Source organism: Marmota monax, unplaced genomic scaffold, assembly GCF_021218885.2.
Source record: "Marmota monax isolate L192 unplaced genomic scaffold, Marmota_monax_Labrador192_F-V1.1 WCK01_AAM20220418_F8-fsc00052, whole genome shotgun sequence".
In the NCBI taxonomy this organism is placed as follows: Eukaryota; Metazoa; Chordata; class Mammalia; order Rodentia; family Sciuridae; genus Marmota; species Marmota monax.
The window spans coordinates 1,585,885-1,603,064 of record NW_026693473.1 but is presented as its reverse complement, the minus strand read 5'-3'; the positions used below and the strand labels follow the sequence as shown (position 1 = coordinate 1,603,064).

The window sequence follows — 17,180 nt, the reverse complement described above, 5'->3', positions numbered from 1 at the left end:
TCCTATGTCATTTTAAAGGTTCTTATTACAGTGACTTTTAGATCTTAAATACTTTCTAAGGTGTAATGGAAGCCTGTATAAATTTGTTCACTTAACAGATGAACAGTTATTTTACATCTTGCTATGTGCCTAGGCATAAAATTGGGACACACCAGTAAATGTGTGATGAACATGATTGTTGCCTTCATGGATTAGACATTAGTTGTTCACTTGTAATTGTTAAAGCACACAGGACCAACTTGGAGTAAGCAGTACTCTTTTGGGAAAAAACAAATCCTGTTTTCATTCCTTTCCCACCACTGTTTGAAATTTAACAGCAGTTTTAGCTTGCTAATTCCCACTTTAAAACATGTATGAAAGTATATAATTTGTATGTCATGCTAAGGGAATAGTGGGTTGGATTAAAGGGTATGGATATCAGGTGCATATTTCAGGGAAAAGTAGAGAATTGACTGAGCTGTTACACTGGGGGGATTTGGGTTGTCATAAGTCAGTATTCATGATCAAGAGGAAATGTGATGGACCAAAACCGGACCTAGTCCAGTAGAAAATATGTGGAACATTGATTCCGATGTTAAATTTATTAAGGACTAGAGTGAGATAAAGCAGCTTTGTGAGAGCTATTTTCTGTCTGTCTTCTGGATTTGTAGCTACTCAAAATTGATGCTGCCTTGGAGTGAGATCATTGACTGCATTAGAGTCATTGTAGTTTTTAAAAGTAATTACTTGTTTGTTTAGTCTAAATACTTACCATTTACTCGTTTTTGGATAATCAATATAAACTTCTTCTAAAAAATGTTTAATTTTATGCTCTCTCCCTTCTGTCATCCTGTAATTTGCAAAGTTTGTTAAGTAGATAAGCATACTTAGGACTTAAAGATTTTAATGTAAATTCCTTTTTTCTTTTTGGTACTAGGGATTGAACTCGGGCACTTAGCCACTGAGCCACATCTCCAGCTCTATTTTGTTTTTTATTTAGAGACAGGGTCTCACTGAGTTGCTTAGTGCCTTGCCATTGCTGAGACTGGCTTTGAACTTGCAATCCAACAGGGAAATAAGCATCTCCAAAAGCTAGCCTCAGTGTGATATCTGTTCATTTTGTTTTCCCTGCCCCTCCTTTTCTTTACTGTTCTTAACCCCCAAAGGAAATTTAGTAAATTTTTTTTTATTTTCCCCAGTAATCACATAAAGGATACATAGAAGTTGCCTTGAAATTTTTATCATGTTGTTGTTAGGATTGATTGAATTGATTTACCTGCTTGGTTGGTATTTCGTTTCTTTATCATTTCATTTGCTCCAAGGTACACAAGCAAGATTGGAGATTCTATAAAATAGTTATTTTATAACTAAAATAAGTTCATTTTAGAATTGTCTAATTCTGATTCTGTGAGCCTCAGTTCCATTTTAAGTTTCTAGCAGTTTTCTATTTTGGGGGGAACATCTTGTTTTAATAGAAGTTCTTTAACCATTTGCTTAGGATAAAGAGTTTGAACTTTGATTTTTAAAACGTAAAAAAATTAACAGTGTCCAGTGTTTCTTCTTCTGAAAAACTTGTTTTAAATTTGTGTTTTTATTAGTACATTATGGTTTTACATAATTGTGTAGTTTATTTTGACATTCATGAATGCATGCAACATAATTTGTTTCCATATAATGAGTGAAAAATTCAACCTTGACTCTGTGAATCTGGCTTTTTTCACATAGCATAATATTCTCCATTTCTATCCATTAGTCAGCAAATGATTTAATATTATTCTTCTTTATAACTGAGTAAAACTTCATTGTGAATATAAAACACTTTTTCTTATCCATTCATCTACTTGACTATTAGCAATTGTGCTGCTATAAACCTTGGTATATACTAGGATAAGCTGATTTTAGTTCTTTTGGATAAATACCAAGGAGTGGATAGCTGTGTCATATGGTGCGGGTCCATTCCTAGTCTTTTGAGGAATCTCCAAATTGTATTCCAACATGGCTGTACTAATTTGCAGTTCCAGCGACAATGCATGAGCGCACCTGTTTTTCCACATCTTTGCTAGTGTTTTTTGTTGTATGTAGTCTAGGTAATTGGTATTACAACTGGTGTGAAATAAAATCTCAGTGTAGTTTTGACTTTCATTTCCCTGATTGCTAAGGATGTTGAACACTTATTTATATACTTTTTGCCATTTACATATTTTTCTTTTGAAAAATGTCTTTTTAGTTCTTTCTTTTGCTCATTTATTGATTGGGTTAGTTGGTGGGGGTTTTTTTGGTGTTAAATTTTTGAAGATTTTTTTATATATATTCTGGGTATCAATCTCCTGCTGGAAGAGTATCTGGCAAAAATTTTCTTCCATTCTGCAGGCTTCCTCTCTGTGCTCTCATACCTTTGCTGTACAGAAGAAGTTTTTTGATTCATTCTTATTGATTCATTGTTTTATTTCTTGAGCTGTAGGAGTCTTATTAAGTAAGTCAGTGCCTGCACTTATATGATATAGTGTTGGCCCTATGTTTTCTTCTAGCAGTGGCAATGTTTCTACCCTAATTCCTAAGTCTTTTGTCCACTTTTGAGTTGATTTTGTGCAAGGTGAAAGAGGAATCTAATTTCATTCTTCTACATATGGAAATCCAGTTTTTCCTGTACCATTTGTTAAAAATGCTATCTGTTCTCCAATATTAATTTTTGGTACCTTTGTCAAATCAGGTGACTATATCTATATGGATTTTGTCTCTGTAACTTACTCTTTTCTTTTGATCTTAATATCTGTTTTTATGCTAGTTTTGTTACTCTAGCTCTGTAGCATAATTTGAGATCAGGTGTTGTGTTGCCATCAGCTCTCTTATTGCTCAGTATTGTTTTGGCTCTTTTATTTTTCCATGTGAATTTTAGGACTGGTTTTTCTAGTTATGTAAGAAATATCATTAGTATTTTGATGGGGATTGCATTGAACTTACAAATTGTGTTTGATAATACTAATTCTGCATGCCCAACAGCATGGGAGGTCTTCTTCTATTTCTTTCTTCAGTGTTCTACAGTTTTCACTGTAGGCCTTTCACCTTCTTGGTTAAGTTTTTCCATATATATATATATATATATATATATATTTTTTTTTTTTTCCTTTTAACTCTGTGTTTTGTGCACAAGAGATTTTTGAGGTAAAGGAAGATTTTATAGAGGTTGTCGTTGCAGACTCAGATCCCTATAACACAGTCACTGGAGTAGATCTTGGGCCACGTCATGACTTTGCTCAATTTGTTTCAGTAGTATGGCTTATTAATATTCCCTGAATGTCTTTTGGTTAGCGTGCTGCAGTTGTTGCTTTTTCTCAGCTCTGAATCTTGAGAGATAGCCTCTGTAAGAAAAGAAACACCAGATTAAGAGTTTTGTTAAAAGAGCAAGGTTACATTCAACTTTGAGGTTTATCATTTATATAAAATTTAGAATGTCAGTGCTAGACCCCATTCTAAATACTCACATATCCTTGAAATGGCCTTTTGATTTTTGGATGTTCACTCCACATGTTTGTGATCCATGTCACAATGTTTACATTTGTTTATTATAAGGTGGATTGATCTGAAGAGTGACTTCAAAAGACTTAAAAAAAAACAGGAGATATTTCACAGGTACAATCCTATGTTTAAGAGATTGGTAACTAGGCTGCACAGATCATTTTGGAATAAGCTTAAACTTGCTAAGGCTTTTGTAAAACTTGTATTCCAGATATTCTGTCCTTTAAAAGGTTGTTTTATTGCACACCATCTTTCCATTGTTCATGAGGAGTTCCATTGTGGTTTATATCTTTAAGATTCTCTATTTTGATGAAAAGCAGAGGCTATAATTCTGTGTTAGAATTCAAACAGGAAATTTATATCAGAAGCAGGGATTCTAATTGTAATTGAGTATCCCAGGAGTCCTCTGACCAGAGGGCCTGGAGCCAACTCACTGCTCTGCTATTGTATCTGAAAGACAGTGGCATTTTTGAAGGCCATTTTTTTTTTTTTAACTACCCTCCCTTAATTAGAGCAGCTTCATTACTATCATTCTCATTCTCCTATGTAAATGATGTGCATGTATTAAGGATACAGGTAGGGTTATTATTCTATAAAATTTTCCAGATAATTATGTCCAGCCAAGTATATCCTGTTATTCTGAATTCTTTTAGCTCTTATTGTCCACAAACTAAGTAATTCCATGTTTTTATGGCATTGTCTCTATATTCATTATGCTCGTCTCCTGGATACCCACACATTCAGGTTTTTTTTGAATAGTAGTTAATGATAGTAGTTAATATTTACAAATCATTATATAGATTTGTTGTTTTACTAAAGTAGTTTTACTAAAACCTTACCATTAGTACTGCGAGACACTTAATATTAGTAAGGTATATCCTATAAGTGTTCTCTATAGTTTTCTCTAATCATTTGAGAGAAAACCCAGTAAATATTTTAATTCCTACTAAGATAGTAAGTACTAACTATCTAGATGTATAAGAGAATGAAAGGACTGGTTCTTGTCAACATCAGGGCTCAGTTTAAAGTTAAGAAGCCTTCTGGTTGTGGTGGTGCACATCTGTAATCCCAGAAATTTGGATAGCTGACGCAGGAGATGGTGAGTTCAAAGCCAACCTCAGCAATTTAGCGAGGCACTTAGAAATCAGTGAGACCCTATTTCTAAATAAAATATTTAAAAAATGGGCTGGGGATGTGGCTCAGTGATTAAATGCTCCTGGGTTCAATCTCAGATATATCCCCCCAAATAAATAAATGTAAAATTAAGAAGCCTGAATAACCTCTTTGAGTTCAGTGTAGGTAAAACATTTTATTTTTCCAGTCTACTTTTAATATTTTAGAAGAATTATTTTATTTGTACTTTTTGGTGTTTGAAATCATGATGATTGGATATACCTTCCCGGGCTTAGTAAAAGTTGGAATGAAGAGATATTAAATTCCAGGGTTGTGATGTTTATCTTTTATGGCTGTTCTCAAACTCTGATATGTAAAGGTGTTTTTATAAGTACAATAGGAAGGCTCAAGTGGGAAAAGCCATTACAAATGCTTATATTGTATCAGTTTTCTTACTGGAGCAAATACAAAGCTGTGGTTCCTGTCTTCTTTACTGAAATATCATCATAGAGAAGAAAAGCATAATTTTTTGTTGTATTGTGGACAGTTTTTCTTTTCCATTAAAATTGTGGAGTATAGTGGCTAGTCTTAAAATCTTTTACCTTAATTAAGATAATGGTTTGTTTTGTTAGACTTGTGAGATATTACTTCAAAGTTGTCAACTCTTTTTTGGTGCTGTGCATTTAACTTGGATGAAATAGGGAAGTGTCAGATTGTATGAAATCATTGCTGCTTTTTTCCTTCTTTGGGACAATTGGAATTTAAGAATGTATTTAAGCCTGCATGGTGGTGCATGCCTATAATCTCAGCAGCTCAGGAGGCTGAGACAGGAGGGTCATGAGTTCAAAAGCCAGCTTCAGCACATGCTAGGTGCTGAGCAACTCAGTGAAATACAATACAAATAAAAATAGGGCTGAGGATGTGACTCAGTGGTTGAATGCCCCTGGATTCAATCCCTGCCCACCCCCCCGCCCCCAAAAATGTACTTAATATTTTGGATTTTAAAATTTTTGGATCTAATCTTTCTGGATGTCTTCATTTTGTATTCAAGATCAAAAGACTGAGTTTGTCTTCAGAAATCTAAAAGTACAGGAAGAGAAAGGTTTATTTTTTAAATGAGGAAGAAAATGACTTTTAGTAGGATTTATAGCTAACCTGCAAAGTTGTAATTAAGATGAATAAAGGAAAGTTTGGGGGGATAGAAAATGATAATTTAGAGCTCAGTTAGATTAAACTAGGTTTTTAGCAAAGGTTTCTAGGATTCAGACTTGAAGGGAGAATTTGAAAACTTTGAGAACTGCTATGTTTGTACTTGCACCGTGATTTGTATGCATTCAAAACACATGTAATAGTGTTGTAAATAAAAGTGGTGCTGACAAGATTTGAGTCACTTCCACAAGTGGTATTAGATTTGTGCTAATTAAATCATACCTTTTGGGGTGTTTTACTTAGGAACTAAAGACAAAAATGCCCAAGACAGCTGACCATGTTATAATATAAACTACCTATAAATCACTTGGTTATCTAATGTAGAAGTCACTCATTACTTTCACGCATTGCTTTTGTGTCTGAAATGAAGCATCTTTAAGCAAGAAAAAATTGATCTCACATTGCTTAATTGTTTTTTTTTTTTTTTTAATATTTATTTATTTTAGTTCTCGGCGGACACAACATCTTTGTTTGTATGTGGTGCTGAGGATCGAACCCGGGCCGCATGCATGCCAGGCGAGCGCACTACCGCTTGAGCCACATCCCCAGCCCCATTAATTGCTTTTGTTTAGATAAACACTTCCTCAAATTTAAATAGATATCAATACTGATTATAGTGTGCCACAACATTTTGTATCTTCATTTAACCAGTAATTTGGTTTTGGTAGGGAAAGTGCTTTATAAGTATTCTATTACTTTTTCTTTCATTAGGTTAGTGTACATTATTCAGTTATCATTTTGAAAATAAAATTGATATAATGGAAGAGTGACAGAAAAAAAATGCAGTTCAGTCACTAGGTCTAAAGGATTTATATTGTACTGAGAACTGAGTTTAGATTTTACAGAGAAGAGAGAAGAAGCATGAGACATATTGCTATTTTAAGATAATTCTAGTCCCTAGAACTAGAACTGGTATGTATTCTGAAATCACGAAATGAACAACTTAAAGCTCTTTAAATGCTAGGTACTGTAGTACAGTTCAGAACAGTTGAAGAATTCAGAGAACAAGATGATATGAACTATACCTAGTCAAGTAGGAGGTGGCTCTTAAACATGAAGAGAGCCTTTGGATTACTGCTAGGTATGAAGGAAGGCAAACAAGGTAAGAAGATAGTAAACAGAGCTAGAGCCAGTGAACGGTTATAAATGGGGCTCAGTTTAGAACCTGTTTGATTTTGCTTTTAGGCTTTATATCCATTAGCACCCAGTTAACATTCTTTTTCCCATCTGACCATATTCTGAGAAGTATTATATTAATTTTTAAAACAACAAATACAGAGAAACAAAAATTGAAAACCTTACCTTCCTAAAGGGAGAGTAGTCTGAATATAGTGTAGGCACTTTCAGTTGCACATATTTTCAAGTAAAATAAGGAGACCCCTGTGAGCCTACCATTTGCTATTTGACCCTGGGCATCTTTAACATTCTTTCCATTACTTAGATATATGAAGTATATCTACTTCATAATTTTTGTTTTCAGTAAAAGATGTCATGTGTATAAACTTAGCATGGAGCCTGGTCTATAGAGTGACTGAATGAAAAATATTGCTTATAATTGAAAAAAAAAATTTAATGTGATAAACTAAGGTGAACATTTAAAAATAATTTGTAGTAAAGAATATAGTTTACTTTGTGTATTTGGGCAGTTTTTTCAGTATAATTCTGTACAGTTCTCATTTTTTTTAAAATCCCTTTCTTCCTTTAGGAGACAAGGATGGCAGCAAGGTGACCACAGTGGTGGCAACTCCCGGGCAGGGTCCAGACAGGCCACAAGAAGTCAGCTATACAGACACTAAAGTGATCGGAAATGGGTCATTTGGTGTGGTATATCAAGCCAAACTTTGTGATTCAGGAGAACTGGTTGCCATCAAAAAAGTATTGCAGGACAAGAGATTTAAGGTAATACCTCTGATATTTCATATACTTTGTTGCTGTCTTAATACATTATATGATTATTGGTTAGATGCACCTTTTGCTTCAAATTTCATTTGTTCTGTTAATTTTTGTTCAACTCAACGAATATAGTAACTTATTTCTAGTTATGTATTTTAATAGAAATAAACTTTATTGAAGATTAATACTTTTGTAACCACTGCTATGAAGAACATTATATATAGAAAATCCTGTGAAAGGGAAATTGCTTAGTTCAAAGGTCACTTTGAACTTCAAAAAAGTGACCTTTCCCTGCATTGTGCTTCATTGGTTTAAAGCATCAGAGAAACACTGGCTGTGGCATATGTGCATTTGATACAGCTGACTGTGCATTCCTTTCCTTATATTAAAGGAAAAATATCCTTTAATCTATGGTGAAACACCATTACATTTCCCCAATAACTCTTGTCTGTCTTTGCTGTCTTTTCGTTTCTTTTTCCTTCTGACCCTATAAACCAGAAATCCCCAAAGTTCAGTTCTTGTCCTTTATTTTTGTTTCTTAAATCAAATCCTGTGCATGGAAGCTTGTAAGTCATTTCTGTGTTGTGGTATAGTGGAAAGGATCAGGAGACCTGAGCTCCAAATAAGATTCTGCCATTAATGAGCTGTGCAGCCTGTTTTCTTTTCTCTGTTCTTCCCACTTTGCAATATTTTACTAAGAGCTTCCCATGTATTCAGAACTGTGCTAATCATTAAGGGTCATAAAAATAAATAAGAAGTGACCACTGTTCTGAAATAGTACAGTCTAGTGTCTATTTGTTCTGGAATGTCTAGAACATTCTAATGAGTTTTGTTTTGCTTTTTGATAATTCTAAAGTTTTTTTGTTTCCAGTTCTCACTTCTCCCAAGCACTAGTCTCTGTTGCTAACTGGCTGTTAGAATGTTTTACTATTATTTCAAATTGGCAATCTAACTCTGACTGACAGCTTTTATGACCTAGTAGAAAGCCTTCATCTTGGTTTCCAGACCTTTGGATTTGCTCTTTCCTTCTAATGGTTTCATCACTCACCTGTCATTTACTTTCCTACTAATACCCAGTCATTGTCAGACTTGGTCAATTTTCCTACCCCCGTTCCCATTCTCTTGTCAATATATTTCTTCTTCTTCTTTTTTTTCTCCATCAGTACTATTCTAGTCAGTCTTTCATTATTTGTCTTAATGACTAGTAAGATTCTATTCTGGTATTTTCCCTTCTAATCTTTCTACATACCAAAACTAGAATACTCCTGATATTCTGCTTGGTCATGTTATGCCTCCTTCATTGGTTCTTAACAGTCTAAAAAATAAAACTTACCTATTTCATTTGTACACTCAGAAGACAAAACATAGTCTTGCCTTTCCTTATGATACTCAGATTTCCATACTTTGATATCACTATCCTGAAATGTGTTGGTCTTTCTGGCTTCTCAGGTTTCATTCAGCTTCTGTATTAGTTTGTTTTCCACTGCTAAATAAAAGCCCTGAGATTGAGGAACTAAGACAGAAATAGATTTATTTAGTTCACCATTATGGAGATTGAAAAAATCTGAACAGCATGGTGGTGGCTTTGGTGAAGGTCCCCTTGGCTGCATCACTTAGTGCTAGATGACATCATTTCCAGAGTATGTATAATAAAGAGAGGTCACATGGTGACATAGGAAGCCAGAGAGCAACTCGGGGGTTAGATCTTTTCTTTTATAAAAACCCTCTAACTAGAACTAGCCAGGATCCCACAGAATTTAATCAGTTCCTTTCAAAGGGTGAACCTAATTAATTCCCACTATGCCTTACTTCTCCCCTACTCCTCCCAACACCATCATACTGAAGACTGAGCTCCCAGCACATGAATCCAGGGGTTTACAGTTAAACCATGATCAAATGATGGCAGCTTCCTTTCTTTTCTTTTACTTTTTTTCTCTCCCTCCTTTCTTTCCCTTTTCCTTTCTCTATTCCCTCTTCCTTTCCCTCCCTCCCTTCTTCCTTCACTACTCTTTCTTCCTCCCTGCTTCCTTTCCATTGTTTTTCTTTCTTTTTTAGGGTCTCACTTTGTTGCCCAGGTTCTCTTTGCAGATTCTCCTTCTTCAGCCTTCTGAGTAGCTGGAACCACAAGTGCCTCCCACCATACTTCACCAAACCATGGCACCTTCATTACTGTCATTCTCATTCTCCTATCTAAAAGCTGTGCATATATAAAGACACAGGTCAGATTATTATTCTATAAAATTTTCCAGATAATTCTATCCAGCCAAGTGGATCTTGTTATTGTAAATTCTTTTAGCTCTTATCCTCCACAAATGAAGAACTTCCATGTTTTCATGACAGTGTTTCCATATTTATTAGGTTTGTCTCCTGGATTCCCACACATTCAGATTATTTTTTTGGAATAGTATTAATGATGGTAGTAAATACCTGCAAATTTTTATTATATATTTTTTGTTTTCCATAAGTAGTTTTACTTAAAACTTATCATTAGTACTGTGAGTTTGTACTGTTATTATTTGGGTAAAGAAACCTAAATACACAGCGGGGATTGTGGCTCAGCGGTACAGCGCTCGTCTAGCACGTGTGAGGCTCTGAGTTCAATCCTCAGCACCACATAAAAATAAATAAATAAAATAAAGGTATTGTGTCCAACTACTTCTAAAAAATATATATATATTAAAAAAAGAAACCTAAATTCATGTTTTCATGACAGTGTTTCCATATAGTCTGATTCCAGAGCCTTACTACATTTTATCACTGAATTAAATTTCTTCCCCCTTCTCTCTCACACACAGCATTAAACTATTCTGTATCAGAGCATCAGATTCCCACACAGCATTCCTGTTTCTTTGATAATATTAAACCACACCTCCCTACCTCTCCATAAATAAAGATAGATATTGGCTTTATCTTGTCCTCTAATGGTTACCTTATTCTTTAGCTATTGGATTTTTTTCCTCATATCAAAAAATGTATATGTGTGCTTTATTAGAATTCAATTCTTGTCTTTTATGAAAGCATTCTAGTTATACATAGTGGTTGGATTCATTTTGACAAAAATCATACATGCAAGGAATTTGATTTCAATCCCTATTAACTTTGTCTTTCCCTCTCCTCCTCCATTCTCTCCTCTACTGATCTTTCTTGTGCTCCTTTAAATATTTTTGATGGATACTTTCTGCATATGCTATTCCAAGTCTTTTATTCTTCCAAATGTATTTAGGACCCTATTTTTCCTAGTTCTATGAGGCATGTAATTGGTATTTTGATGGGGATTGCTATTGATTTTTACTTTCATTCCATATTACTTTGGGTAATATGGCCATTCTGAGAATATTAGTTCTGCCTATCCAAGAGCATGAGAGATCTTTCTATCATCTAAGGTCTTCTTCAGTTTCTTTCTTTAGTGTTCTATAATTTTCAGTGTAGAAATATTTTACCTCCTTGGTTAGATTAATTTCCAAGGATTTTGTGTGTGTGTATGTGTGTGTGTGTGTGTGTGTGTGTTTTAAATTTTTATTTCTTTAGTTGCACATGGACACAATACCTTTATTCTATTTATTTTTTATGTGGTGCTGAGAATCAAACCCAGTGCCTCAGATATGAAAGGCAAGCACTCTGCCACTGAGCTACAACCCCAGTCCTAGGGTTTTGTTTTTTTAAAGGTTATTGTGAATGGCATTGTTTTCATTGTTCAGCTGAATCACTTTTGGAGTATAGGAAAGCTACTGATTTATGAGTGACCTTGTATACTGCTACTTTGCCAAATTCACTTATCTACTCTAGAAGTCTTCTGGTGGAGTTGTTTGGGTTTTCTAATCAGAGGATCATGTCATCAGCAAATGGACAGTTTGACTTCTTCTTTTCCTATTTGTATTCCTTTTTCTTCCTTCTCTTTCTTGATTGCTCTGGCTAGAGTTTTGAGAATTATATTGAATAAAAGTAGTGAGAGAGTAGAGATCCTTGCCTTGTTCCTGATTTTAGAGGAATTGCTTTCAGTTATGTTGTTTTCTTTGGGATCGTCATGTATAGCCATTATAATATTGAAGTAAGATTCTTTAACCCTTAGTTTCTCTGGTGTTTTTAACATGAATGGGTATTGAAGTGTATCAAAGGCCTATTCAGATGATCATATAATTCTTATCCTTAATTCTGTGAAGTAGTAATTACATTTGTTGATTTGCATATGTTGAACCAACCTTGAATCCTTTGGATGAAATCCATTTAATAATGGTGTATTATCCTCTTTTTTTTTAAGCTATCAATGGATCTTTATTTATTTATATATGGTGCCAAGAATTGAATCCAGTGCCTCACACATGGTAGGCAAGCACTGTGCCACTGAGCCACAACCCTAACCCCAACCCCATATCATCCTCCTTTATGTGTTTTTTGAATGCAGTTTATTAACCTTCTATTAATGATCTTTACATCAGGGATGTATCCCTATGTTCATCAGGGATATTGGTCTGTAGTTTTCTTTCCTTGATATGCCTTTGGTTTTGGTATCAGGGTTACACTGACTTCATAGAATAAATTTGGGAGTGTATACTGCCTTTCTCATTCATGAAATAATTTGAGAAAGACTTAGTACTTCTTAAAAGGTCTGGCAGAACCTGACTAAGAATCCATCTGGTCCATTTTTTTGGGAAAAGATTTTAATTCCTGTTTCGATTTCATTACTTGTTATTGGTGTGTTAAGATTTTCTCTGTCTTCTTGGTTCAATTTGGGTAAGTCGTATGTGTTTAGAAATTTTGTAAACATCAAGGTTTTCCAATTTATTGGAGTACAGATTTTCAAATTAGTTCCTTAATGATCATCTAGACCAAAGAAATCTCTGTGGTGACATCTCCTTTTTCATCTCTAATTTTGTTGATTTGAGTTTTCTTTTTTTTGCTTATTTTGGGCTGAGGGTTTATCAATCATATTTATCTTTTCACAGAACCAATCCTTTTTGGTGTTGATCCCTGTGTATTGTAATTTTTATTCTCTTTCATTAATTTTGGTTTTGATCTTTATTATTTCTGTCTTATACTGATTTTGGAATTAGTTTGCTATTCCTTCTTTAAGGCCTCGAGGTGGAGCATAAGCTTATTTTATGTTTTGGGGAATCACTTTATACTTTTTTTTAGTTTAGGCACTGAATGTTATAAATTTTCCCCCTAGAATTGCTTTCATACTGTCCCAGAGATTTTCGTATGTTGTATTTCTGTCATTGTTTGTTTCTAAGAATTTCTTGATTTCTTCTATGATCCAGTCTTTATTTAAAAGAGCATTGTTCAATCTCCATGTGTTTATGTAGTTTCTATTATGTTTCTTGCTGTTTATTTCTATTTTTATTCCATTATGATCTGATAGGATGCATGGTACTAAATCAGTTTTTTTTTTTAATATTTGCTAAGACTTACATTTTGACCTAGAATGTGGTCAGTTTTGAAAAGGTTCTATGAGCTGCTGAGAAGAAGGTAAATTCAGCTGGTTTGGGGTGAAATATAATGTAGATGTTTTTTAGGTCAGTTTGATTTATAATATTATTTAGGTTGGAAGTATCTTTGATTTTATGTTTTGATGGCCTGTCTATTAATGATAAGGGTATGTTGAAATCACCCAGTATTATTGTTGGTGTCTGAGATTTAATGTCATGGAATATTTTGCTTTAAAAATGTAATTGGGTATACTGACATCTGTGGGATATATATTTGCTGTTGTTCCCTTTACCAGGATGTAGTGGCCTTTGTTAATTCTGTTAAATTTTTGCTTGAAATTTGCTTTGTCAGCTATGAGAATAGCTACTTCTGTTTGTTTTTGGACTCCATTTGCATAAACTATTTCTTTCTATTCTTTTACCTTCAGCCGGTGAGTATCTTTAACTATAAGTCTCTTGGAAACAGCATATAGTTAGATCTTGTTTTTTGATCCATTCTGCTAATCTCTGTCTTTTAATTGGGGAAGTGAGACCATTTATATTCAGTGTTATTATGGATATGTATTATGGTATCCTGCCATTTTTTATTATTATATTGTCTTGAATCTCATTTAGTTGATTATATTTTTATTCTTCTTCATCTATTTGAGAGCTTTGGGATTTGTTTTCTGTTCTTCTATGTGCAGTTAGTTTATCTTTGAATATTCTTTGTAGTGCTAGCTTGCTGGTCATGAATTCTTTTAGTTTATCTTGTCATGGAAAGCTTTGACTTCCCTACTGAATGTGAAAGAAAGCTTTGTTGGGTATAGCCATCATAGCCAGCAATTATTGTTTTTTTAGAGCTTGGACTATCTCATTCCAGAAGTATGAAGTGAGTCTTACTAGCTTGCCTCTAAATGTGATCTGATGTTTTTCTTTCAGAATATTTACTATTCTTTCCTTATTTTCTAGGTTAGGCGTTTTGATTATGATGTGTCTTGGAGAGAGATTCTGTTGCAATCTTGTCAGTGTGAGGGCCTACATCCTTCCTCCATGTGGATGTCTGTCTGATATGGGGAAAGTTTTCTGTTTATTATTTCAGTGAAAATGTTCTTAATGCTTTTAGCCTATATCTCTTTGTTCTCTTTTATGCCAACTAGACTCAGGATTGTTCTCTTGATGTTGTCCCAGAGTTCCTGTATATTCTGATCGTGGTCTTTTATTTATTTATTTTTTATTACATTCTGAATGTTCAAGTTTATATACCCGGTCTTTAAGGCCTAAAGTTCTGTCTTCAGGGCCTGAAGTTTTTTATTTGCAAGCCAAGGAAGTCATAGTGATTGTACGGATTGATATAGAAAAATCATATGACAAAATTCAACCCCCACTGATAAAAACTGTAAGAAAGATATGACTAGAGAGTACTATGGATTAAATTATTTCCCCCAGAAGATATGTATAGGCTATAATTGCATACCTAGGAATAAGGCCTTTTTCCCCCCTTCCAGAAATGTCATTATTATGATGTAATTACCTCTCCTATTTGGTTGATTTTTTTTTTTAAATGAAGAATATTAAGTCCCTTACCTCTCCTTTTGGTTATGTCCTGTAGATATTTCTTTGTGGTTCCCATTTAATGTGAGAAAGGATTACCATCCTGATGCAAATCTATAGCAGGGTAACTTCAGTAGTATAGAGAATGCTGCTGCTGTGCCTCTCCATCCCTACTTATTCAGATACTGATGTCACAATGTTACATGTGTACACATAACTTGTTCAGTACCATAGAATTAAAAAAAATGTTTTTTTCTGCATTATTCTATTATATACAGTAGAAAGCAAAAGTAACACTAGCTTTTATATATGTAATGAATTTTGTTTACCGAAGATCTTTCTGTTTTCATAGAGATCTGAGTTCCAAATCTAATGTCCTTCAGTTCAATCAGAAGGACTCCCCTCACAGAGGGCACATCTAGTGGAGATAGACTACTTGGGTTCATGTTTATCAGATGCTGTGGTTTGATTGTGTATGTCTCTCCAAAATTCCTGGTGACACTTCACTGTAACAGTATTGAGAGGTGGGCCTTGAGGAGGTTTGGGCCATGAGTCTCCAACCCCAGAGATGGGATGTTTAGCTTAAGATTGCTTCTCCAGCATATGCAAGGTCCCTTCAACCTTTCTTCTCCTCCCATCCTGTGAGGATACAGCAACAAGATGCTTTGACCTTGGACTTTTCAGTCTCCAGAGGAGTGGGAAGCTGAGTTCTATTGTTAATAAATTACCCAGTGTAAGGTATTTTGTTAGAACACCTGGAAGGCACCAAGGTATCTGGGAAGGCCTCCATTTCTTCCTCCAATAGGAAGGACACTCTTGCTAGTTTGGAATTTTATCCTAACTTTGAACGTATCAACTCAACTGCCTTTGGCGATTCAGGGTTTCTACAGAGAAATATGAGAGAGAACCTTTGGGAAAATGATGACAAAAGCTCCTTTCCTCTCAACCCCATAGTGTTAATACCAAGCTCTAGAGCATCTTAGGGAACAGAGCATTTTGTGGTAGCATCACAAGGTGAGCAAAGTGCTACCATTTCTTTGACATCAATTATTTTGAGTTAAAAGAAACAGGAATTGAATGCGTTGAGTGTAGATGTGATGAGGCCTCTAAAAGCCCAAAGTTATTACAGATTTTTATCAGACTCCACATTGAAAATACTGATGAAGTCTCCTATAAGTTTTTTTTGTATTTATTTTTTAGTTGTAGTTGGACACAACACCTTTATTTCATTTGTTTATTTTTGTATATGGTGCTGAGGATCAAACCCAGGGTCTCGCATGTGCAAGGCGAGCGCTGTACCACTGAACCACAACACCAGCACCTCCTATAAGTTTTATTCTCTAAACATGTAATATCAGTCTCTATAACCCACTGAACAAAAAGCTTCCAGGGTTCGTTATCCCCCCCCACCCACCCACCCAATGTGGAATTGCTTGTACCTTGGGTTTTAGGGACACTGAATTTTGTAAAATGAAGTGTGCACAAAGAGAAACCTTTAGGTCAGTCATGAAGATAGGCTTTGTGCACCTTCTAGCTGTGGCATCTTCCCAGGGCTGGGACTCAAAGAGCTACTTTGATGGTTTCTTCCTGTCCTTCACCTTAAGTGTTTAGAAATGGATACTTTATTAAAATTTACATGTGCCATTTGTCATTTTACTAGTTTGTTGTTTTCTAGGTGGGTCTCTAGAGTTGTAAAATTATCAGAAGTTTAGAAGTTTTTAAAAAATAAAGTCTTGAATATTTTTCTAAACAAAAAGATCACCTTAGGCCAGTTTTGGGGTTTGTCTAATGTCATTAACAGTTTCCATAGTGGGAAAATAATTTATTAATTATAGTTTTGCATTTCTGGACAGAGTATTTTAGGACAAGTAAAACACAAGTGAGGATCAAGTCTGTTTGGAATTTGTAATATTTTGTTTCGTCTACAGGAAAGATCTTTTCTCTAACTATAGCTTCTTTAAATTTTTTTTTAATATTTATTTTTTAGTTTTTTAGGTGGACACAATGTCTTCATTTTATATTTATGTGCTGCTGAGGATGGAACCCAGGGCCTCATCCGTGCTAGGCGAGCACTCTACTCATGGGTCACAACCCCAGCCCCAGCTTCTTTAAATTTTAATTCAAAATATCTCCAAGCGTTCCTCCTTAGCTATATACAACAAATTAAACCCTAATATTTTATAAAGTTTTTATTTATAAATTAACATTCTTTCCCTTTGTCCATTATTTCTAAGACAAAGGTAGAAGTGTGATCATATATTGACAATAGTTAAACTCAATTCTCTTCTTGAAGAGTTTGATAAGTTAAAAGACAAGAGCTCATTTGTAAAGTTTAGTTACACTATCTCGTGAGCTTGGAGACAACCCTATTAATTTACCAGAATCCAAAACTGAGTCTCATCATTTCTTGGAGACACCTGCTCTCAAACCTTTTCCTTAATGATTAAATTCTAAAATAACCCTGTTATTAGGAGAAGGTTTGTCCATAAGTGGACTTACTTGTTATTTCCT

At 34.5% G+C, this 17,180-nt stretch overlaps 1 protein-coding gene across 2 annotated transcripts in view; it reads left to right on the top strand.

Annotated features, from left to right (window-relative positions):
• The window catches only part of Gsk3b (glycogen synthase kinase 3 beta), a 164,051-nt gene that overhangs the window by 56,512 nt on the left and 90,359 nt on the right, over positions 1 to 17,180 (top strand). For both annotated transcript variants that reach the window (XM_046458003.2, XM_046458002.2), the window contains exon 2: positions 7,523 to 7,716. In XM_046458003.2, the coding sequence (XP_046313959.1) occupies positions 7,523 to 7,716 (194 nt within the window). The remainder of the gene's footprint in view (positions 1 to 7,522; positions 7,717 to 17,180) is intronic.